General features: G+C 43.7%; 1 protein-coding gene across 1 annotated transcript in view; it reads right to left on the reverse strand.

Moving 5' to 3' along the window:
- Window positions 1-1,239: 1,239 nt before the first annotated feature.
- LOC124801850 (deoxyhypusine hydroxylase) overlaps window positions 1,240-25,001 on the reverse strand; it is a 38,175-nt gene continuing 14,413 nt past the window's right edge. The window contains exons 2-3 of the mRNA XM_047263104.1: window positions 1,871-2,191; window positions 1,240-1,777 (exon numbers count right to left, since the gene is read on the reverse strand). Of these exons, the coding sequence (XP_047119060.1) occupies window positions 1,470-1,777; window positions 1,871-2,191 (629 nt within the window). The 3' untranslated portion in view covers window positions 1,240-1,469. The remainder of the gene's footprint in view (window positions 1,778-1,870; window positions 2,192-25,001) is intronic.

Consider the following 25,001-nt stretch of genomic DNA (forward strand, 5'->3'; position numbering starts at 1 on the left):
TGACTACTCCCTGGGATGCCCATTCTTGCTTCAGTTCTGCTATGTCCATGTCCATGACATCTCAGCATGTGACAATGACCTTACTGGAGCTGAGAGAGGTGTGAACCTCAACAATGATATCATAGTCACCCAGTTTCTGCCATTTCTTAAGAAGGTCTACCGGCTTTGGCCTGTAAGTTTCAACCAACAATATGCCACTACACAATCATGTTATAGATTTTGATGCTCCAGGAATGCCTTCCAAACCCTTATGGATATAAAAGGGGGACACTTCCTCTAATGTCCCCTGTTTCCTCTTTATCACCACAAACACATTGTTATTCATGACTCCATCAGCCCTGTTACTGCAGTCCAAAGTATTCTTATCATCTGGAGGACTAGCCTCTCATTCTTTTGGATGGATGGATGGATGTAAATACTCCCAGGTGGTACACCCTACCCACTGGGAGGAGAGAATATTCAAGGATTCCATTTCAGTCCCATGAGCAGCTAGGGAAACAAGGGTCTACTCAGACAAAGTCCCGCGTGCCTGAGTAACCCTTATACAACGGAGGTGCAGCAGGATCCCCACACGTTGCCCAATAACGACTGTTCCACCTCAACAGCCATGCATACCATCAGCACACAGCAGAAAAAACCAAAAAGATACACTTTGGTGGCGCATACACCTCTGCTTTTCTAAGGGTCTCATTTGAGGTGCTACAGGTCCTGGCTCAACGGCAAGGTGATAAACAACAGAAAAGCTTGTGTGACTGATTTCTTCTGCCCGGGAATGCTTTTTGATGCAGCATAATGTTCATTACAGTTAAAGAGGCTATGGGTAAAAATCCTGTACATCAGCTCATGTTACGACTATTGTGACATGGTGGAAAGATATACTTATCAAGTAACTTATCACATCTACACGCATTGAAAAGTCCTTGACACACTAGTCTCAAATGTAAATGAAATCAGATATCGAAGTGTGTCCACACCAAGAAACTCATCAAAATTACATTGAGTGCATTAGCAGACTGACTTATCGATATTATCACTTGATTATCTAACAAAATGAGTCTTAACAACAGGCTGAAAGCTATTAATATTGTAAAAAGACACAATGATTATTAATTACATTCTGTATTATCAATCCTTTAGGATAGAATAAGGTTCGTGTACCTCTGCTAAAATTACATTCTTCAGGCATAAGAAGTCTCCAAGTTCACTGACTCAATTCTATTGAAAATGCCATTTTTTTGCATTGCAAGTGATTATTTATTTTTTGTGACCAGTGAGAGAGGTTTGTCACACAAATTTACTTGGTAATGGGAAAATTTTACAGAAATTTTCACACTATTCAAGATCTTTCACAGTTACATATGTTACAATAGTTCCATCACATTACCTTTATCAATATATAGGTAATTTGGTACATATATAAATAGTTACATAGATGGATCTGTAATACATTGCTGATGACAATCATATATTCAATGGACTTTCAGCAATGTATCAGCATATTGGAACTCAGTACTTGTTTCATATTCACACATATCAAGGGCAATCTCACAGCTCTCCTTCACAACACGTTTTGGGTCCTGCAGGTAATCCTTTAGTATTTCGAAGCATTCCGGAGATGCAATAGCACCCAGAGCTTCTGCACATTCATGGCGCACCATTTCATTTTCAGAAGCATCTTTCAAGGATGCCTCCAGAAACGGAACAGATACCGCACTTTGTATTTGTCCTAATACAAAAGCAATCTCGTGACGAAATAGGGCACCTCCGACTTTTAGCCCTACAAATCAAGAAATGTTTGAAGATTAGGCATTTTGTCAGAAAATTCAATCTCAAGACAGTTTGACAATTACAGAATTTAAAAAACACTCACCTTCACATAATGCCAATATGCTTTCCTCTGTGTTAATATTTCTTAAGGCAAACATAGCCCTGTATCTATCAAACAGACTGCTATTCTCATCCAACAAGATGTTCTTCAGATGGGGTACATCATTTTCAGATGATGGTGGAGCTGGGTCCACTGAAGCATATGGACTCTTCTGCTGATCATTTGGTTCCCTGGATTTATGAAACCACTCAATCCTTGCTAAAGCTAACTGGCATGTTTCAGCTACTTCAACAGCTGGATCTTCAACAAATTTCCTTAGAATGTCAGATACTTCCAGTGATCCTATTGCTCCAAGTGCTTCAGCTAAAATATGAAAAAAACCTTTATCTTAAGTGAATACTTTTATCTTTTTAGAATCTAACAACAACACAACAATGGTAATCATTTCAATGTGTCAGGAATTTTTATTATATGCACACTGAATTGCAAGGTCAAAATATTGTATAATATGTGTGGTTATCCAATGGAAATAAATTTGTAGTAACCCCACGATATTCACTACCATGAATGTTGCTGCGAGTAGAAATGAGACACTCAATGGTGGTCAAGTACAAAAATCTTTTACATATTTGGGTCTACCCAACAATTGGCCAAATTTGACGCCTTGTTTGTTGTTTTATGTTCTACGAGATAATGTCAAAGTCTTTTTAACCACCAAAAATCTTTTCTTTCTGGTGATCAGTCTCCCGAATTGTTAGATGGGGCCCACCATGTCATCCAATCCTCTGTCAATGTCTTCACCATCACAGAATAGCACATAACAGCCAGTGTCTTCTATTATTTGTTAGATATATTCCAACATTTCTTCCCCTACAGTTTTATCATCTAAAGCAATCACTTAATCATGGAAATTATTCCTTGATGTCTTAACACATTATCCAACCATTCTGTCTCTTCTTGTCAATATTTTAAGCAGTCTTTTCCCCCTCACTCATTCTGTGGAGATCCACTTCATTTCTTATTTGATCTGTTCATCTAATTTACTGATAATACTGTATAAGTCTCACTTTCAAGAAAGTCATACTTTGTAATGCATACCTGAAAATGTTGTTGTCAGGGATACACACAAAAAAATATCATAATATATTTTTGGAGATGCTGCCAAAACCTCTACATAAATTACCATGCTTTTCACAAAGAAGATAATGCGAAGAAATGACATCCCATTGAATGGCTGGACTTTTAAACTCCAATTTTGAAAACTGAGGACCACTTTAACATACTTCAAAAGATAACCCTGATACTAAATTACATAGTTCCCCAACATTCTCTGTGTCCAGTAGGTTACATGGAACAAAACTATCCATTTAATATGCTTGATGGAGCTACAAACTATTGTATCAAAAGTGTTTATTCTGCAGAATTGAGTGATAAGAATACTATGTAAAGCTGACAACAAAAGGTTATGCAGCAGCCTCTTTCAGAGTTGTGGAATCACAAACAACTGCATCAATCATGTTATCTATGTTTACTAACAAAAATTAAGTTTCAGACAAACCAAAATAATTACAACATAAAGTAAAAAAGACTTAAAATTGGATTTTACTTGTTTGGCTTGGTGCCAAACTGAAGTTCTCTGTTCTTGTCCAAAAGCTTTTTTTGCTAGTTCTCGACGTAATAGTAACCTGTATTTACCCAAAGATTCAACAACCACTTCCACTAATTATCTATACCCTCATGCTGCAACTGTCTCGACACCACCACCACGCACAGGCTTCCTAGTGCAATATATTCATAATTATTTTCCTCTGATAATGTACACTTGACAGCAAAAGAGGTTGTAGTGGAAAGTCACAGCCAGATTCAAAGTCCAGTGCAGCACCGACACGGATGATATGCGAGGTGGCATTTATCCAAATTACATTGAGAACATGTGTAAAGGCAGTATTACTTGAAATATTATGCAAAACTATTTCTGTGTGTATTCTAGACCTATTCCAAGGACTGATACTCATTAGCTGCAGATACATTACAGAGACCCTTAACAGGGAATTTTTTGGTCGGTGTGATGTTTTCATGGCCTATCGGAGTAAACAACAGAGTTTACTGCAGCCAGAGGTCTTACTCCTTTTGATTATGAGTAATGTTAATGACAACATGCAAACAGACCAATGAAATCCATTGTTAGAGTTGAATTACTATACAGATAAGGGCATCCGTACAGCAATACCATTGGCAGCAGATTAGCATAAACAAACAGTCTATAAGAACACAAATTGTGTGGCTTACTGTGCAGCTTCCAACACATCTTTCTGGCCAGTGTCACACAATGGGAACTCCATGTTGGAATAAGAAAAGTATAGATGACACGTTAAGCTGCAGACAGGCACAATAAAAAGACTGTTAGACATTTAGCTTTCAACCAAAGCCTTCCTCAGACAAGAAAACAAACACACACACACACACACACACACACACACACACACACACACAATTCACGCAAGCAAGCACATCTCATGCACACACGACCAACACATGTGGTTGAGTAGTTGGCCGCTTTGATGGCAGCGTTGATTTTCCTTTTTTCATGGGAGATATCTGCAAAAGAAATGAAGTCTACAGCAGTAAACATACATTTTAATATATAAAATGGTATGCAAGCAGAAATGAAGAATCATATTTTCTGTTACTCGAACATAAATGCTTGCAAGGTTCTGACTGTATAAAAGCCTGTGCAGCATGCAAAGCTTTGGACCACTATGCACAAAATGCCCTGTTACTACTGGAGCTCTTAGCCCTTATGAAAAATTAATGTTCAAAGGCAGAATTCTCCTACACAGCCTATTTGATTAATGACTGGCCACTGCCAGATGATGATGATGATGATGATGATGATGATGATTACTATTTGGGTAGATAGGGCACTCGACATCATGGTCTTCAGTACTCTGATGAAAAGTCAGCCCACAAATCTCACGTGTGGGGACAAAGGCTGTCCGCACATGTCAAGCAGTTTATAATACATTAAAGACTGCCACCCTTTCCCACCAATTTAGGGATGAGGTCCGACAGTTCACAAAATTTCACCACCCTTGTAACACTGTAATCGGTATCTATGAGGATGGTGGGCAGATCTCCAGTATCAGTATATAGGACACATGTAGCCACAATATGCCAAACTGAAAGTGGCATGCCACAAACTTTACAGAGTGGTGGTTCCTCCCGCCGGAGGAGGAAATCATGTGTTAATCTGCAGTCTCGTAAGCAGAATCTCCTTCCAGTGGCGAGACTGACTAGAAATTCACCATGCCTTTGTGGTCGATTTGCGTGACCGCAGTTTGTTGTCTGTCACTTGCAACCATTCAGTCTCCCACTGACGAAAGATACATCTGTCAGAAAATGAGATGATGACATGCAACAGTATGGGACATTGATGGACAGCACTATCCCAACATGCTTCCTTGGTAGCTTTGTCGGCCATGTCATTGCCCTGTATTCCAATGTGGCCAGGTACCCAGCAAAAGATCACCTCCTTGCCAAGGTGTTGGTGCCGCTATAAGGAGTCATGGATGAACTGAATCAGCTGGTCCACTGAATACATTAGACGAAGTGCTTGCAGTGTACCAAGAGAGTCGGAACAGACAAGAAACCTTCCACAGCGATGACTGTGAACCCTCTCCACTGCCATAAGAGTGCCATATAATTCCTCATCATAATCTGTAAATTGTTGTGGAAAACACACTTTAAAAACCCCATCAGGGAAAACATCAGAAAAATCGAGAGCATTCTCTTGCTGGGCTCCACCTGTACAAACAAAGATAAAACAGTGGTATGAACTTAAAATGGACAGAAAAAGTTGTAAGAACAAAATCTGGAGTGCAAGTTTTCTTGTACTGTGAAAATCACTTTGGGCCTCTGAAGATGCCTAAGTGGCAATGTGTTCCATCCCTGGCTGTGTATTTTGATGCCTGAGAGATCCAGATTCTTGAGACAACTGTAGAACGTATACCAAATGGCATGGTTGCATGGGGCCAATTCCTGAATAGTTGTTCAAAGGTGGGTTGGACCACTGAACTGAATGTCAATGGCTGAGGTGACACTGAGTTTTCAGCCCCTGTCGAGCCAAAAGGATACGTTGCCGAATCCAGTGTGGTGGTTCACCAGCCTCTGCACACGGACTCTGAACCGGGCTGGTCCAAAAGGCTTCAGTCGATATCTGAATGTCCTCGTGGTGGATAGCATCTAACATCCTGAGGTAGGAAGGACAGCCTGAGCCATAGATCATGATGCCATAATCTAAAAATGATTGAACAAATGCCCTATAAAACTGCAGGAGTGGGAACTGTCAGATACCCATGTTTTTCCACTAAGCATTTCAAAATATTCAATGACTGGAACCCCTTTGTTCATAGGTTTTTCATGTGTGGGAGCCAAGTTAATTTAGAGTCAAATAAAAAACCCAAAACGTGAACAGTGCCTTGAAAACATAAAATATTGTCCTCCAGTGAGTGTACTGGTTGGCTAAAACGCCGACGAGCACGGTTAAAATTGACACACTTAGTCTTCTTCGGTGAAAATTGAAAACCGTTTGTCTGGGTCCAGACTGTGAGAGTCTAGATATGATGGGTGCCCAACAGTGAGGTCAGCACTGTCCTTACACTAATGAAAACAAACGAATGTGGAGATTATCTAAAAGTGTTGGACACACATGCACTCGAAATGACCGCACAGTTGCTCTGTACCACATGCACTCTCATATGCACTAAAACTAATTAGGAGGGAAGAGAACTAATGGGAAGAAAAAAAAAAACCATAGGGAAATGTGACTGGCTGACCACTTACAAAAATCTAGGATCAGCCAGCCACCCTTTGACACATTAAGAACATCTTCCTAAAATCTTGTTAAAAATGTTGGACACTTAACAAAACTTTAAAACCCTAACAACATTAGTTTGATCATTACATAAAATAGATGGCAGATCTGCCGGCAAATCTGCCACAGTCCACTGCTCGACAAATAAAATGCAGTCCTATAAAATGTGGCGCACTGTGATCTGAACGCCACAGGCACCACACATAGGAGGGTCCTTTCGCTGGAGTAAGAATGCATGTGTCATAGAGCTGTGGCATCCGCCCCCGGTAGCCGAGTGGTCAGCGCGACAGACTGTCAATCCTAAGGGCCCGGATTTGATTCCTGGCTGGGTAGATTTTCTCCGCTCAGGGAATGGGTGTTGTGTTGTCCTAATCATCATTTCATCCTCATCGACGCGCAAATCGCTGAAGTGGTGTCAAATCGAAAGACTTGCACCAGGCGAACGGTCTACCCAATGGGAGGCCCTAGTCACAGGCCACATACATACACATAGAGCTGTGGCCTATGCGAAGATGGGTTAGAAGGACCTCATCCTGCTAACTTGGCTGGAAGGAAGTACTCCACAGCCGAGTTGTGGGCTTGATGACACGGAGCTTGTTATCGGTTACTGCCAGCCATTTGTCTTCCCATCAATTCATGACTTTGTACCTCAACAGTGAAGTGTGCGGGTGAAGGTGGGGCTGCAAGGAACTTACACACCTGACAAACCGCGCTGCCACTAGGTGGTAAGCAGCAGTTCCCCTGCCTCAGCACAGATGCTAGGTATGGGACTGGTCCGATAAGCACCTGTGGCCAGCCGAATCCCCTCATAACGGACAGCATCAATGATCCGCAAGTAAGAGGGCCTCGCTGACCCATGCACCATGCAACTATAGTCCAGCCACGAATGCACAAAAGCCCAATAAAACTGAAGGAGATGTGCTCTGTCCGCTCCTCAAGACCTGTGGCTAAGACACTTGACAATGATCAATGCCTTCAGGGTTCTGGCTTTCAGGTCTCGCAGGTGCGGTAACCATGACAATTGGCAGTCAAACATAAAGGCCAGAAATGGCACTGTGTCTCTAAAATGTAGGATGATGTAGCCCATATTCAAGACAGGCAAAATAAGACGGCGACAAGAATGATTAAAAAGAACTCGCACGCACTTATCTGCAGTAAACTGAAAACCAATTTTTGCAGCCCACTCCTCTAAACCACACATTTTAAGTTGCAACAGATGGCTCATTGTTGTAACACTGGAGGACAAACAGAAAACAGCAAAATCGTCTACAAATAAGGAGCACTGGGTCTCTGCTCACTCAGGAATGAGTGGTAATGAGCAAGCTGATAGGTTGGCCAGGATAGGGACAATGACACCATTTATTGGACCAGAACCCGTCCTGACAATCACCAAGGCAATGATCAAAATAAAACTTCGAGACTGGACGAGGAGTCAGCATGCAGAATATTGGGCTAAGGTCCAAAAGCAAAAACATGGCAAGGTATTGATGCCGAAACTATGTTCTAAAAGACGTGTCTCAATCCTGGGCTTGAACAGGGGAGAAATGATACTCATGGTTGGACTATTGAAAGGCCATGGGAACTTCAAAAAACACCTACATACAATGGGGATAATAGAAGAAGACCCCCAAATGTAGGATGAGAGGTGTGGGTGAGGAAATTGCATCACATTTGATCTTCGAATGCGAGGCATTGGAGATTAAGAGACACACAACATTCGGATCAACCAGACCTGAAGAAACTGTGTCTAGCAAAGCACTGGTAAAGGATCTCCTTGCACCATTCAAGGGCATTGGTTGGCTTTACTAGACACACAGGGAATGATACCACACAATAAACTCTGTTTTGGTGTGGGCACCAGCGGGCTTGACCAATGCTGTATTCACTACCCTGATAAAATCAAATAAAATCAGGTGTCTTCTATGTTGATGGTCCACCTTGGGAATAGGTTTCTACACCATGGAAGGTGGCAAAGACAGGCAGTTTTGTTGCCTTACATTCTGTTTTCAGCATAGGCATAGGAGACCCGCTTCTTCACTTTTGTTTCCTGTACTTTGTGTTCTTCAGCAAAAAAAGGGCAGTTTCAGCTCCAGACTGGGTGGTTTCCTGAGCAGTTGATGCAAATAGCCGGAGATGAGCAGTCAGTCCCAGCGTCATAGTGGCTTTTCCACAGTATGCGTTATCTCCACAACTCATGGTTGTATGGCTGAAATGCTGGCATTTATAGCACCGTTTAGGGTTTGGAATGTAAGGCTGAACATAAAGTTGAAGGAACCCTGCCATAAGATGTTCAGGCAGTGTCGGAGAAATGAATGTGACGATGAAAGTGGGAGTCTTTCAGTTGCTCCATTATTCTTCTGAGTTTGTTGCTCCACATTGACTATTCCCTGGGATGCCCATTCTTGCTTCAGTTCTGCTATGTCCACGTCCATGATATCTCAGCATGTGACAACACCCTTACTGGAGTTGAGAGAGGTGTGCATCTCAACAATGATATCATATCAATCAGTTTCTGTGATTTCTTAAGAAGGTCTATCTGCTTTGACCTGTTAGTTTCGACCAATGATGAGCCATTACGCAACTGCGTCATAGATTTTAATGTTCAGCAAGGCCTTCCATACCCTTATGGATATAAAAGAGGGACACTTTCTCAAATGTCCACTCCTTCCTCTTTATCACCAGAAGCACATTGTTATTCTTGACTCCATGAGCCTTGTTACTGCAGTCCAAAGTATTCTTATTATCAGGACTAGCCGCTCTCATTCTCTTGGATGAATGTGTGTAATACTCCCAGGCGGTACACCCTTCCTGCTGGAAAGAGAAGAAGATGATTTCGAGAGTTCCATCTCAGTCCCACGAGCAGCAAGGGAAATAAGGATCCACTCAGACAGAGCCCTGTGTGCCTGAGTAAGCCTTATACAACTGATGTGCGGCAGGTTCCCCAGAGGCTGCCAGCTAACGATTGTTCCATCTCAACAGCCATGCATCCCTTTTTTTCCCTTTTAATTCCGTCCTTGCGTTCCAGGAAGTCAAGTCCAGATCCCCATTCCCTAAGCCACAACGTTCCACCGCCGTGACACACGTTGGTTGCAGAAGCATACTCAGAGCTTATGGAGACGGGGGATTGGCAGTGCTTACCAGTCCCCAGCTAAGGAACCCCAGGGTCGCCAAGCCCATACTCAGCAAATCAATGCTGAGCCCTTGAGAGCCCACAAAATGGTGGCCCAAGGTGTTGGAGATAGCAACAAAGTCCACGATTACTTTGTCTGCTACTGTCAGGCTCGAAATTGGCCAATGGATCTCGGTCTTAGAGAGCCATCGGAGGTTGGCCCACACGACAGACCAAGGGGTGGAACTGTTGAAAGTACTAGTGAATGAAACCCAGCTAGCTTTTTTGCTATCCTGAAGAATGCAATAACACTTTTCATGCATCTGTTTATAATGAATGCAGTTTTCGATTGTAGGATGACTGTTAAAAACACAGAGCATGTCTCCGCGCACGAATTGCATCGCAGCATGTCTCAGTCCACCAAGGGACCAGGACACAGCATGATAAAGAGGAAGTGCGAGGAATGGACTGTTCTGCTGCGGTAAGGATAATGTTTGTAAGGTAGTCCACCTGGTCATCACAACTGTGGAAGGTTGTCAGGGAGGAGTAAAGCCACCAGTCGGCCTTAGTAAGCCACCATTTGGATGTGCACACAGGTGGGGTAGGAGTCAGCAAATGGGTAGCACACGGGAAGTTGTCGCTCGAATAGGTGTCAGAAAGAATGGACTACTCGAGACTATGGGCAAGCTGGGAAGTACAGGATAGGCCCAAATGGGAATAAGTGTGTGAGGAGTCGGAAAGGAATGTGGATGCTCCTGTGTTAAGGCCAAAGAGGTTAAGTTGATTAAGAGGTTCAGTCAAAAGGGCACCTCTCCAACAGGACCTGGGAGAACCCCAAAGGGGATGGTGCATATTAAAGTAACTGAACAGCAGAAATAGGTGAGGAAGCTGCCCAATAAGTTGGAGGTAGTCTGCCCTCCTGACACCGAATGACGGAGGGATGTGAATGGTACAAAGGGAAAAGGTCAAGTGAGGAAAGAAACGGTGAACTGCAACAGCTTGAAGCAGCCGGGTAGTCAGGGACATCGTGCGACTATGAATGTCATCCCGGATGAGCACCGTGACTCCCACACATCACGGAATTCAGTTCTCGGTGGGAGGAGGTGGGGGAAGGTCAAAACAAACCAGAGAGAAATGGAAGAGGTCACAGTGGTTGTGAGGACGCAGTTTTGGTTCCAGGAGACAGAGAACAAGCGGATGCTGTGATTCTAAGAGCAGCCTCAGTTCTCTTTCTCGGATCGAAGGCCAAGAAGGAAGGGGAGTAAGGAAAAAAATGAAGGGTTCTCACCTCAGCGGCTGCCGAGTGCCATCCTTCAAAGACTCACTACTACAGGGTTGGTTGGTTTAAAAGGAGAAGGGGGGGGGGGGGGGGGGAGAAGGGACCAAACTGCAAGGTCATCGGTCCCTTGTTTCCACTAGAACCTTCACCCAAGGGAAAGAAGAAAACAAAGAAGATGTACGACACAATAACAGGAGAAATTAAGAACCAGAAGAACGACAGAAGGACAACAAACACTACAATGGGCAAAACAGGACAAGAAAACCACAGAGAGATGCAGGAAACAGGGAGAAGCGATTAAAAACAAGTAAGCAGATTACCATGAGAATAAATAAGGAGAAGTCAGCCACTCTGCAACATATTAAAACCTCCACCCTAAAAGCCCTAGTGTGGAGGACACAGAGGGACAAAGGACACGCACTAAAACTCAGATCAAATGATAAAACTCACCCTCACCAATAAAATGTAAAACTAAAGCTGCTGTTGAGGCACTGTCACCCAACACCGAAGGTAGAGTGCTGGGGAAAAAAGTCTGCCGCAGAGAGAATAAAAGTGGGCAGTCCAGCAAGATGTGGATGACTGTCATTTGGGAGCCACAGCGACACTGAGGTGGGTCCTTGCGACGATGGAGGTGACCATGTGTGAGTCACGTATGGCCAATGCAGAGCCGACAAAGGACAACTGATTCCCTGCGAGAAGCCTGCAGGGAAGACTTCCACACGTACACAGTCTCCTTAATGACATGCAGTTTGTTGTACATACTATTATGCCACTCTGTATCCCAAAGCTGAAAAACCTTACGGTGTAAGACAGAATGCAAGTCAGTTTCAGAGATGCCCATTTCCATGAGCAGTTTCTGCGTAGCCGGTTTGGCCAGCCTGTCAGCAAGTTCACTGCCTGGGACTCCGATCTGTCTTGGGGTCCACACAAACACCATTGAACGACTGGACCGCTCCTGGGCAGAGATGGACTCCTGTATGTTCACTACCAAAGGGTGGCGAGGGTAGCACTGGTTGATAGCTTGCAAGCTGCTCAGCGAGTCAGAACAGAGAAGAAACGACTCACCAGAACAGGAACAGATGTTCTGAAGTGCACAAGATATAGCCACAAGTTCTGCAGTGAATACGCTGTAGCCAGCGGGCAAGGATTGCTGTTCAGTATAGCCTCTGCAGACATAGGCAAAGCCAACGTTACCATCAGTCATCAAGCCGTTGGTGTAAATAACTTCAGAGTCTCGGAACAAGTAAAGAATAGAGAGGAAGTGACAGTGGAGAGTGGCGGGGTTAACGGAGTCCTTAGGGCTGTGCAAAAGGTCCAGACGAAGATTCGGCCGAGGTGTCCACCATGACACCATGAAGGTGTACGTGAATGGACCTAAAGTAGAGATGGTAAAGGGAAGGACTCCTGTACGGAGAGAAGGGATCGCAAGTGAACCGCAATCGTGACCCCTGACATGGGCCACCAATGAGGGAGATTAACTGCCACGGGTGGGAAAAGGATATGGTAATTTGGATGCTCAGGAGAACTACGAATGTGTGCAATATAACTGGTGAGCAGTTGTGCACATTGGATCCTTAATGGAGGACTCTGGCCTCCACTAGGACATTGGTCACCCAACTCGTTCTGAAAACTCTCGTCCCTAGGCGAACGCCACAGTGGTGCACTGAGTCCAGTAAACACAACGCTGAGGGCACTGCCACACCGTAAACCAGACTCCCACAGTCAAGGCAGGATTGAACAAGGGCTCTATAGAGCTGCAGCAGCGTAGAGCAATCTGTACCCCAGTTGGTGTTGCTCAGGCAGCGACGAGCATTGAGGTGATGTCCGCACTCCTGCTTAAGCTGACGAAGGTGAGGTAGCCAAGTCAAACGGCATCAAAAAACACTCTGAAGAATCAATATGTCTCCACTACAGTGAGTGGATTGTCATTAAGATAAATTTCAGATTCCGGATGAGCGCTACGATGCTGGCAGAAGTGCATGACACACGACTTTGCAGCTGAAAACTGGAAGCCGTGGACGAATGTGTGCGCCTTTTGAATGGCTCCCTGTAGGCACCGCTCAGCAACACCAGTACTGGAGGAGCAATATGTAATGCAGAAGTCATCTGCGTACAGAGAAAGGGAGACTGATGGCCCTACAGCTGCTGCTAGGTAATTAATGGCCACTAAAAATAGAGACATACTCAATTTGGAGCCCTGCAGAATGCCATTCTCCTGAATATGGGGGAACTATAGGAGACATCAACTTGGACACGGAAAGTACGGAGTGGCAGGAAGTTTTGGATAAAAATCAGGAGCGGGCCCAGGAGACCCCACTCACACAATGTGGCAAGGATACGATGTTGCCAGGTTGTGTTGTATGCTTTACCTAAGTCAAAAAAGGTGGCAACCAGTGTTGGCATCTGGAAAAGGCTGTTCAGATTGCAGACTCAAGGGATACAAGATTATCAGTGGTAGAGCAACCCTGGTGGAAGCCGCCCTGACATGGAGCCAGTAGGCCACGAGACTCCAGAACCCGACCTGACCCAACCCAACTGCCGACACACAGTACATCCCAGCAGCTTACAGAGAACGTTGGTAAGGCTAATGGGCCAATAGCTATCCACATAAAGCGGATTTTTACCACGTTTTAGCACCAGAATGATGGTGCTCTCCCGCCATTGCGATGGAAAGACACCATCGCATCAGATCCGGTTGAAGATGACAAGGAGCTATTATCGCTTGTAGTCAGACAAGAGATGTTTGATCATCCGACTGTGGATCCGATCTGACCCAGGAGCTGTGTCGGGGCAATGTGCAAGGTTGCTGAGGAGCTCCTACTCTGTAAATGGGGTGTTACAGGGTTCACTGTGGCATGTAGTGAACAAGAGGACTTTCCATTCGCATTTGAGGTTGTGAAAGGCTGGGGGGGGGGGGGGGGGGTAGGTCTCCAATGCAGAGGCTCAAACATAGTGCTCAGCAATCGCATTTGCATCAGCAGAGAGCACATCACTGATGTTAACACCAGGGACACCTGTTGGGGTCTGGTACCCAGAAGACATCTGATCTTCGTCCAGACTGGAGAAGGTGACGTATGGCACCCCAATGGTCGACACGTACCTCTCCCAACACTCCTGTTTCTGTCATTTTATAAGCAGGCAAACACGCGCATGGAGCGGCTTGAAGGCTATTAGGTGCTCTAGAGAAGGGCGTCACTTATGTCACTGTAGAGCTCACTGATGCTCTTTAATTGCCTCAGCAACTTCTGGCGACCATCAAGGGACTGTCTTTTGCCTGGGGCACCCTAGAGAACAAGGGATTGCGTTTTCTGCCGCAGAAATTATCATTATAGTGACCTGCTCAATCATAACATTGATGGCACCATGTGGGGGAGATTCATTAGTGACAGCAGAGGTTGCCTTGTTTAAAGCCCACCTCGGTAGGTGTCCGTGGGCTTGACGTTGGGTGAGTGACAGGTAGATGGCGAAGTGGTCACTACCACACAGTTCGTCATGTGTTCTTCAGTGGATAGATGGGAGAAGTCCTGGGCTGCAAATTGATAAATCAATGGCCGAGTAACTACCATGAGCCACACTGAAATGTGTGACGCCTCCAGTATTTCAGAGGCAGAGGTCGAGTTGGGATAGTAAATTCTGGACATCTCCGCCATGGCCAGTAAGCATGGTGCCACACCACAAGGCGTTAAAACCTCCCAAATGTCGGAAAGGTTTAGGGAGTTGATCAATCAATGCAGCCAAGACATTCAGGGGTACCAAACCATCTGGAAGGATATATATGTTGCAGACACTTATTTCCTGCGTTGTCCGTATCCTGACAGCCACAGTTTCAAGTGGAGTTTGAAGGGGCACAGGTTCACTAAATACCGAGTTCAGAACATAAACGCATACTCCACCTGACACACTATTATATTCGCTATGGTTCTTGTACTATCCCCTGTAGACGCAAAGGGCAGGCAGCCACATTGCTGGGAACCAGGTTTCCTGGAGGGCAATGCAGGAAGCAGGTGTAAAGTTTAAGAGTTGCCGTAGCTCAGCCAGCAATTCCACTAGAGGATGACGCGATCGTGAGACTGGGAAGGCACGAAACACTCAATGAGGCAGTCTATGCCTCAGGGTCACCTGCTACCACCGACTTATTTCCTGAACAGCCTATATCCATTGTGTCTGAGGGTCTGGCAAGATCTAGGTCCTGAACAGACACCAGCGTCTTCACCTCATCCTCAGATGCAGAGCTTGTAGGCAGCAACGGTGCAGATGCACCGCAATTCCCTTAGGCTTGGGGGTTTTCTTTCTGGATTTCTCTTGTTGATCCTTGGGTTTCTCTGGCTGGGAGGGATTCACTTATTCAGTCTCCAGGACTGAGGACGATCATGAACCCCTTTCGCCTCTCCGGTTGAGAAGTGGGGACTGGTGTCCCTGATGGTTGGGGGGACAGTGCTCCTGATGTGGGAGCATCAGGGAGGGAAGTGCCCCCGCCATCAAGGAGGCAGGTGCAGTCTTCCAGCACTGAGAGCTGACTGGAATTCGCCGTGGTGATGGGGCTACAACTGTTCTTGTAGCGGTGCCATAAGAGGAGGCCATAGCCACAGGATGTATGTGCTCAAATTTCCTCTTGGCCTCAGTGTAGGTCAGTCAGTCCAGGGTCTTGTATTCTATGATTTTCCTTTCTCGCTGTAAACTCCTGCAGTCTGCTGAGCAAGGGAATGATGTTCTCCACAGTTGACACAGATGGGAGCGGGTCACATAGAGAATTGGGATGGGATGGACATTCACAATCTCGACATGTTATGCTGAAAGTACAGCGGGAAGACATATGGCCGAACTTCCAGCACTTCAAGCACCGCATTGGAGGAAGGATATATGGCTTGACATCACAGCGGTAGACCATCACCTTGACCCTCTCGGGTAATGTGTCACCCTTGAAGGCCAAGATGAAGGCACCGGTGGCAATCTGATTATCCCTCAGGCCCTGATGGATGCGCTGGACGAAATGAACTCCTCGTCACTCTAAGTTGGCGCGCAGCTCGTTGTCAGACTGCAAAAGAAGGTCCCTGTGGAATATAATACCCTGGACCATATTTAAGCTCTTATGAGGTGTGATGATAATGGAAACATCACCCAACTTGTCACAAGCAAGTAATGCCCGTTACTGGGCAGAGGATGCCGTTTTTATCAAGACTGACCGACTGCGTTTTGGACAAGCCCTCCACCTCCCCAAACTTGTCCACTAAATGCTCTACAAAAAACTGAGGCTTCATCGAGACAAAGGAGTCCCCATCAGCTCTTGTACATATGAGGTACCGGGGTGAATAAGGTTCACTGCCATCCTTAGCCTGGCATTCCTCCCATGGTGTGACCAGGGAGGGGAACGATTTAGGATCGTACTTCCTTCCATTGTACTGAGACTTGAAATGCTTAGAGACTGCTGGCGTTTGATCACCAGCAAGTGATCACGTACTACACTTCATGGCGTGTCATCTGCCCTGATGCCACCCACTCCGACCAGCGCCCTCCCCAGGGGCATCAGCCAGCCTCAGTAAAGGCCACCTGGCAGGATGGTCATTGCCGGGAGTCCTGATGCCCCAAGGAGATGGGCATCTACTCCATGGCATAAAAGGGGAGTTAAATGTGCAGGCATCAGCAGAACGATCCTTGTGTAGTCAGGGGTTACAATCAACAGGGTACATGGCAGCCTCACCACAATGGACGTGAGGTGCAGAGAATTCAATGGTCAACATTGGCACAGAAAACTATATTGCATAATGGGTGGAGGAAAACGCACCCAGGAAGGTGTCCTTGCTCAAGAGATGGAGGGTGAGCAGGACTGCAATGCCACGATGAGAAAGTGGGCTAAAGATCTACATGCATGATGGACACGGTGCACCATGTAAGGTGGGACATGATGCATCATGTAAGGTGCCCTTCCCCAATCGGCTCACTCTTCGGCAAAATTTTGAAAAATGGAGGTCAAACCCTACATGGGACCATCACATAAAGGACGAAACGTGTGAGACTCCTTTTAGTCACTTCTTACGACAGGCAGTAATACCTCGGGCCTATTCTAACCACCAGGCCCACAGGGGGACTACTACAGGGCACAGTGGCTGGAGGACCCTGCTCTGTGAGATCTACAGAGGCACCGCCATTCTCCTTCTGTCAGTCTGCGGAGTCCAGGGCGGAAAAACTGTTGGTGGTATGCACCAGCAACATGGACGACGGCTAGGTGAGGGTACCACATGGCGACACCATTGAAGAGGAACTTCAAGTCGGCAAAGGATATGACTGTTTGCCTTTGTTTGACGCCTTGGAGCCTTTCCGGTTGGCAAAGGGGGGCTCAGATGTTGGTTGGCTGGAGGGACATATTAAGTCATGGGAGTATTCCTTCCATTCTTTCCGGACTGCTGGTTGTGTAGCAGGTGACTTCACCCAAAGTTTCGTGGCTTGCTGCACAGCTGGAGGAGGAGACTGGGCTGCTACCATAACACTGAGCGATTTTACAACTGCAATGCTGTATTTGAGGTCATTTGTCTGCAGAACCGTGTCGTTCATGGAGCGAGAAGCAGCAAGAACAATACTTTTAAGTGCTGGGTGGTAAATGCAGGGTTTCCAACTAGCCAACAACTTGTGAGCGAGCGTAGAAGGCACTTTTTCCTTCACCCAGATCTCCTGGTCAGCCCACTCGTCGAGATACATGGAACAATCTCTGGAGGCTGCGGCATGGTCGCCAGTGCAGTTGATACACCGGGAAGGAGGAGGTGGACAATTGCTCTCGTGAGCATCCCTACCACGGATGACACATTGGCCAGTTGTCGACCGGAGACTCTAGAGTGGTTGTAACAATGACACAGGCAGCAGTGCATTGGGTTCAGAACATACAGACTGAGAGTGATAACTTCATAACCTGGTTTGATATTTGATGGGAACACCAGAGAAAAGTCAGAAAATGAGTGCTTTTGTCATTAAAGAGGCATTCCCCTTTATCATCACTGACGGACTGCAATGAAACCCTGATCAGAGAGGTATATTTGGATTTCTGTCTCTGTCACACCATCGAACAGCCTAATGTAAATAACATTACAGGAAGAATTCATCATTCAATGGGCCTCGACACGAACAGGATAGCCATGGAGGAGCAGAGCTGCAACCAGTTGTTATGCTTGAGAATCACAACTAGTCTTCAAAAACAAAGTGCCATCGCGTAAACATGAGCAGGATTTCACAGGGCCAGCAATTGCATCAACAACTTTCTGAATAATAAAAGGATTTACCAATGCAAAGGACTGCATCTTCAGTACGTGAAACCATGAGGTACCGTGGTGCCACTGGAAGGGTCTTTGAATTGTTTAACTACTTCCATTTACATTTTGTAGACTTTGACTGTAAAGAAGATAATTGGCTCATTGCAAGAAAATCCACCATGATTGCCAGTGTGTCTGGTGGTGTGATCCTTCCAATTAGGGGCCCCCTTCAGAAGGGGACGCACCCACCTTAGGTGATTGTTCACACCTCAAGCCACACCTCCCAAACACCTGACAGAGGGACCAATCGGCAATATGGGAAGGTAGCAGCTCAGGCAATCACCCTTCCCTGGGCCTGGCCTGTACCAGGCGGTATGTGGAAACCCTACCTGTCAACCCAGGGATGGGAATTACGTGTTACCTTCACCTGTTACATATCAGATGTGTGAGTTGGCCTTCAGGAGTGCACAGAGAGGAAGAAGAAAAAGAGGAACCTCAAATGCTGAAGTGGCGGAAGGACAGGAGAAAGCGAATGAAGAAAGAAGAAAAAAGGAATGAAAAAACAGTGGTGAGACTGTTCCGATGTCAGTCACTGAAAATGCAGAGTACATTACGAAAAATACCCCAGACATGTTCCCCAAGGGAGGGGAAAAAGAACAGCAAGAGGACAGACATGCATCACGGAAGGGAAAAGATGTTGCAAAGGCTGGGGACACATGGTAGTCAAGCACAAACCTGCCAAAGATCGGTGAGCCCCCGAGGGGGGGGTTTCAGGGTGTGCCCATACCAGCCATTTCCACTTGTGGAATCACAGTACTCTTTCCCAAAATGAATACCACAACCATAAATGCACAGCAGCTGATTATACTAATAAAGTCTGAGTTTAAATTTCTGGTATGCACTATTAATAACAAACTGTAATATTTTTGTTGTGTGTCCTAGGGTCATACCAACATGGCCCTCGAGTGCTGATCAATGCTTAGCCCATTATAGTGACCTAAAGTGGTGTATTCCTGGATATATGCCAATCTTCAGTCTCCTCATAGGCTGGAATCCACGTGAACTGTGACATCCTTGGTTGCCACAAACAGACATCCAGAAAAATCTGAAGACATTCTGCAATGCTTGCTCAAATGAGATTATATTCAAATGAGATCATAATCAAATGATGCATTAAGATGCAAAACAACAAAGCCACCATATGTAGAAGATGTCTGTGGTAATCTATTGCCTCAAATATGTCTGCAATCAATAGTTTTATTTGACTGCAGAATATAATGGCAGTGCTGTCCTTGTCAGCTGCAAGGAATGTGCTGGCCACAAAAACTTGGCCTCTGTTCACACAATCTATTCCAAGCCTCTTTTAAAACCACTGAAACACTCAACATTTTTTGCAAACTTTGACTTCAAAACCAAGGAACCAACTGCATGGCAATTCTCCTCAAAAGAGAGTACAAATCCTGAATGATATTAATGACAGTAACTAAACAACTCTATTAATCCCTCCACCAGGAGATCATCCCAATACTATCTCGAGACATCGCTGCTAATATTGTACTGGAATATGCTGATCTCTATTCCCGAGCCCTGAACCAATCAGGGGATAGAGTACTTTTCTACTACATGTCATTCATATGCAATACATTGCATCATCCTGTTCCATTGCACACTCTATCAACTAAGTTCCTGTAGCTCAATTGGCCCATGATGTTAATCGAATGAGACCCAATGCCGTGCAAGTTATACAATATGAAGTGATCAAAATGTGTGTATGGATGAGAAGGTGAACAAAGTCAAACTTGTACAAAGCCCACTCTGCACCATTGTTGAATTCCTGATACCAATTAACATTGATTCTTGTATGTACAAAACACTATTCTGTAGAACAATGAGTGTTATTTGTAATGGCAAAATACGATAAAACTGGGGCCAATGTTTGCTGCTAGCTCACGTGTATGGGATGGCTCTGAAAACTATGCAAAAAAACTATAATACTAATAATACATTAATTCCGTAAGTCTACCATCAGCAGCTGAGTATTCTGTCTACCCAACAGCTGCATATTATCTTACAATTATATTACAGAATTCTGACAAGGGGTGGATACACACAACTAACCAAGGATTCTGATGCGCTTTGACACATTGACAGTGGACCATTCAAAAGTAACTCTTGTGAAACAATTTAGGTGACTAGGTCTTAGCTATATAGGTAAAAATATAGGTAACTGTAATGTTTATTGTTTCATATTACTGTTCAGGCAGCCTCTTCCTGAACTTTGTCTTTATGTGTCTAATGATAAATGTCAAAGGCACTCAAAACACAAAAATTTTCTGCACCACAATTACTAGCAAGATAGTTCTTTTTTCCAGATGATACTAGTATTGTAATCAATCCAAGCATACATACAGCAACCATAGAAATGGTAAATGAGGTTCTTAAAAGCATCATTGACAGATTTTCTGCAAATGGTCTCACCTTCAATTTTAAAAAGACAACATATTCAGTTCTGTGCAACCAGGGGTATTACAGCAACGATACATGTAACAAATGGTGAGGAAATAATAAATAGAGTCAAAACTTCAAAATACATAGGTTTCCATATTGATTAGAGTTTAAATTGGAAAAAAGCACATTTTGGAACTCCTAACACAACTTCGTCATTCAACATTTGCACCTAGAATCACTGCAAATCTTGAGGACACACAAAGCAGTAGGTTCACATATTTTGCACGTTTTCATTCAATAATGTCACACAGAATAATGTTCTGGGATAACTCATATTTAGGAAAGGTAATCTTCTTCACTAAAAATCATGCTGTAAGAACAATACATGGTTCTCACCCACGATCATCTTTTAGACGCCTGTTTAAGGAGTTGGGAGTTTTGACTATTGCTTCAGCCATTTATTCTCTCATGAAATTTTTTGTAAATAATCAAATGTACTTCAAAAGGAACAATGATGTATATAATTATGATGGCAGAAGGAAAAATGACATTCACTACTCCACATTATGCTATTCTTTAGCACAAAAAGGGGTGCACATGACAACTAAAATTATCTATAACTTGCACAGTGATATAAAATGTCTGACACAGCAAAGTAAAATTTGAAAATGAATTGAGGATAAACCCTTTGGCAACTCCTATTCCATAGAGGAATCTCTCTTATTGTAGTGTGTAAAAGGCTGTGGGCAGGAATTGCTAACTCATGCCTGTATATTTAATAATAATAATAAACAGAACAAAAATGTTCAGCACATCTACAAATTAATTTGTGATGTGAATGTAAAATGATTCATTTCACATAATTACCATTTATCATGCAAATGATCCATGTAACATGGAACTAACTGTAGCTGTACATTGCATTATTTTTACCTGCATTATTAGATTTTCCCGTAATTATCACACAAAGTACAGTTTTACTAAACACTTCTAATTATTCATGTGACAAACAAAAACTGTTAACTTTAGGGATTTGAACCCACAATGTCCAGGTGAGCAAGTAATCCACCTAATGCCCCATCAACTCTCCAGTCCTAACTAGTCATCAAATGTGATGACTGTAGACCATGTTTCTTTCATTAACCAAGGCTTAGTGATCTAAACTGTGTACAGGGCTAAACATTTTAGCAGCATCATACCTGAAGGGGAACACCATTCTGGTGTAATATATAACATTGGACATTACCCCTGCTTGTGGTGGCATAATCTACTACATTGACCGACATTTTAACATGGCAAGTTATATTGGTCACCACATATTAGGTTGCTAACTATTTCAATTGCACAATATGGCAGAAGAAAAACACTATAACTGATCAGCTGTAGGCACATTTACAAAGTACTTTAGGATAAGAATATAAAATGATTCATCCTAAATCATTGCGATTTATTGTGGACGTTATAAATGGAACACTGACTGACTGACTAACCAGCCACATGTCTGTGGCAATTTGGACGTGGATGTCTTCATGTGGAGTTGGGATGTTTCACAGGACATATGACTGACTTGATGCTGCCCAGCATACTCTCACCAAGAATTTATACCAAACCTCAGCCCCAATGACAACATATTGACAGAGATGAAATGGACCATGTGAAACGCTGTGCAAGTTTTAAGGCTAAAAATATCTCAATAAGGAATGTTAACTGTTTGTTACATTAATTTTGTGTTCTATGGATTCAACAAGTTAAATTAAAACAGAAAAAATTGCCAGAGGTGTGGTATGATTCAAATCCTGTCATCATATAATTACTTGGAAGTCTGCTGACTATGCTACTGAACTGTGAAGTCACTATACCCTAATCATGTAAGAGTAAATGGAGTCAATTCCACGCCAAGTGGTCTACAGGTTCCCACATGACCATAATGGAGATTGATAAAATTTTGTATGAACAACCATACATGTCCCCAATGACACTGGTAAATTTTCATAATTATTAATTCAATACTTCCGGTTGTATAGTAATTTGTTTGACACCACAATTCAGCTTTTGGAAATCAATAGGAGAATGAAATTCTATATTCTAAGGCATTTATTTCACTCAGGAGAGTGCAAGAAGTTGCACAAGGTGGCCTATTTATGTTTCTTTCAAGAAAATATTTCAGGAGATACTACGTCGCAGTTTTGTCGAAAACTCACTGCTGCACTACAGGATCAAACAAATGACTACGGGTATATCTCTGCAAGTATTAAACTACTGGAAGTAAAAACTCCCAATGTTCACTGGGAACATGTGCAACTGTTCACACAAAATTTCAGAAAAACCTGTGATGGTCATGCTGGAATTTATTCTGAAGTTTTTTTCTGAAATTAGACCACTTGACATGGAATGGCCCTTTTACATGATCTGGGACTATACTAAATTCTGTGATATTCAGATATTTCTTAGTGCCATTCCACCCCGACTCCACCTCAAGACTTCACATGACTTTTTCATGTGTGGAATCCTAGGAATGACACTGAGCAGATTTTCTTGTGCGTTTTTAGAGAGAGTATGCTTTGTGCCAAGAGCCAACAGGACATAATTAGTCACAGTTACAAGTAACCTTTACTTTTATGAGTAGTAAGCTAACTGCACATCTGAAGTGAGGGTCATTCCATGTCAAATCAATGCACTGATTCAGACTTGATGTCTCAGATTTCCACGATTTTTGGTATGCAGCGATATATCAGGGACTTAAGGAAAAATACCAAATTTCAGTTATGAAGCACAATTATTTTTGAAGTTATTAATTTTCAAAGATTTAAATTTTTATGAAGAAATTTCAAGATGGCCACCGAGTGAGATCACAGGTATTTTCTTTGTCCGCTAAAAGAACTTATTTAAGAGGAAATCGAGTCAACTTAAATTTTCTTTGTTTTGTATACTTGCTGTAGTGTCCGATCTTGACACACAACTGAATATTAGCATCCCAGCTGTGCTTGTTCTTGAACAAACTTGTACTTTAGCTGAAGTCCCGATAATTACGACATACCCTGAAATTTTGTGTGACAAACACAAAAAATTCTATGCAAGTTTTCTTGACAGTGCAAAATTTGTTTTCAAAAGGCTGCTACTAGTTTCATCAGTGTCTATTGTTGCAATAAAAGTGTAACATTTCTAAATCGTACTTAACTGACACACTTCGTATTGCTTACCAGCTAGATAAACGCGATTTTGGCCTAAATTTTCCGAGTTATAAACTTTCAAAAAACTGACCAAACAAACTTGATAACGTAAATTCTCTGAAAGCAAATTAATTACAAATTCAGTCTTCTGTCATTTTATCTCTAGATCAGTACAAAAAAACAACCACTGCACATAAGACCTTTGTGTCTTTTTTATTTACACACAACCAATCTCGCGTCCTTGGCAAATTTAAAACATTCTTTAAACTTAATTATTCTTTCGAAACTGACTGAGTGAGAAATGTGGGAGCTGTTATAGGGTAGCGAGTACAGGGATTTGTTGCCAATCTTGTAGGAAATATTTTCACGGGGGGGGGGGGGGGGGGGGGGGGGATGCAGTGGGGAGAATGTTGGGAGAAGAGAGAGGCTCTCCCCTGGAACTGCAGAGTATGCAGTAGGAACATTTTGATTGGGGAACAGGAACAGGCCACCAGTATCTTCAAACCAAATGCAGGGTTGTCATGTGATGGAGGAAGTAGGGTCTTTATGTAAGGACTTTACAAAAGAGGACCATGTAGTGATAGTGGGTGGGGTGGGAAACAGTTTGGACAGGGATGGGGTACATGACATAGTTGGTGATCTGGACAAGAAAGCTTCCCTGACACATGGCATCAACGTACACTTTGTTGAGCTGTTCCAGCATCATGATCAACCACACCTTGATGGAGCTGTGAGGCGAATCAATGTGGGGTTAGGGATGGCTCTGAGGACAGCCAACTTTGCTCGTGTTTCTCTGGTGCCTGTCGGAACTATCAACAGATGGGGTTTCACTAGGCATGACCTACACCTAAACATGACCGGGAAGGGAAGATTGGTATAGCTGATTCATGAAAGTATAGGGTGTGGATCTTGGGCCACAAATGGTCAAATACCTGTTGTCATAGGTAGGAAAAGTAGGTCTTTTTTAGGATAAATTCAGACAACTGGTTCCCCTGCCTAAAGAGTATCTCCAGCATTTTAAAAAAATACTGAAACAATCACTCACAAGACAGATTT

The sequence above is a fragment of the Schistocerca piceifrons genome, chromosome 1 (genome assembly GCF_021461385.2).
Source record: "Schistocerca piceifrons isolate TAMUIC-IGC-003096 chromosome 1, iqSchPice1.1, whole genome shotgun sequence".
NCBI classification, from domain to species: Eukaryota; Metazoa; Arthropoda; class Insecta; order Orthoptera; family Acrididae; genus Schistocerca; species Schistocerca piceifrons.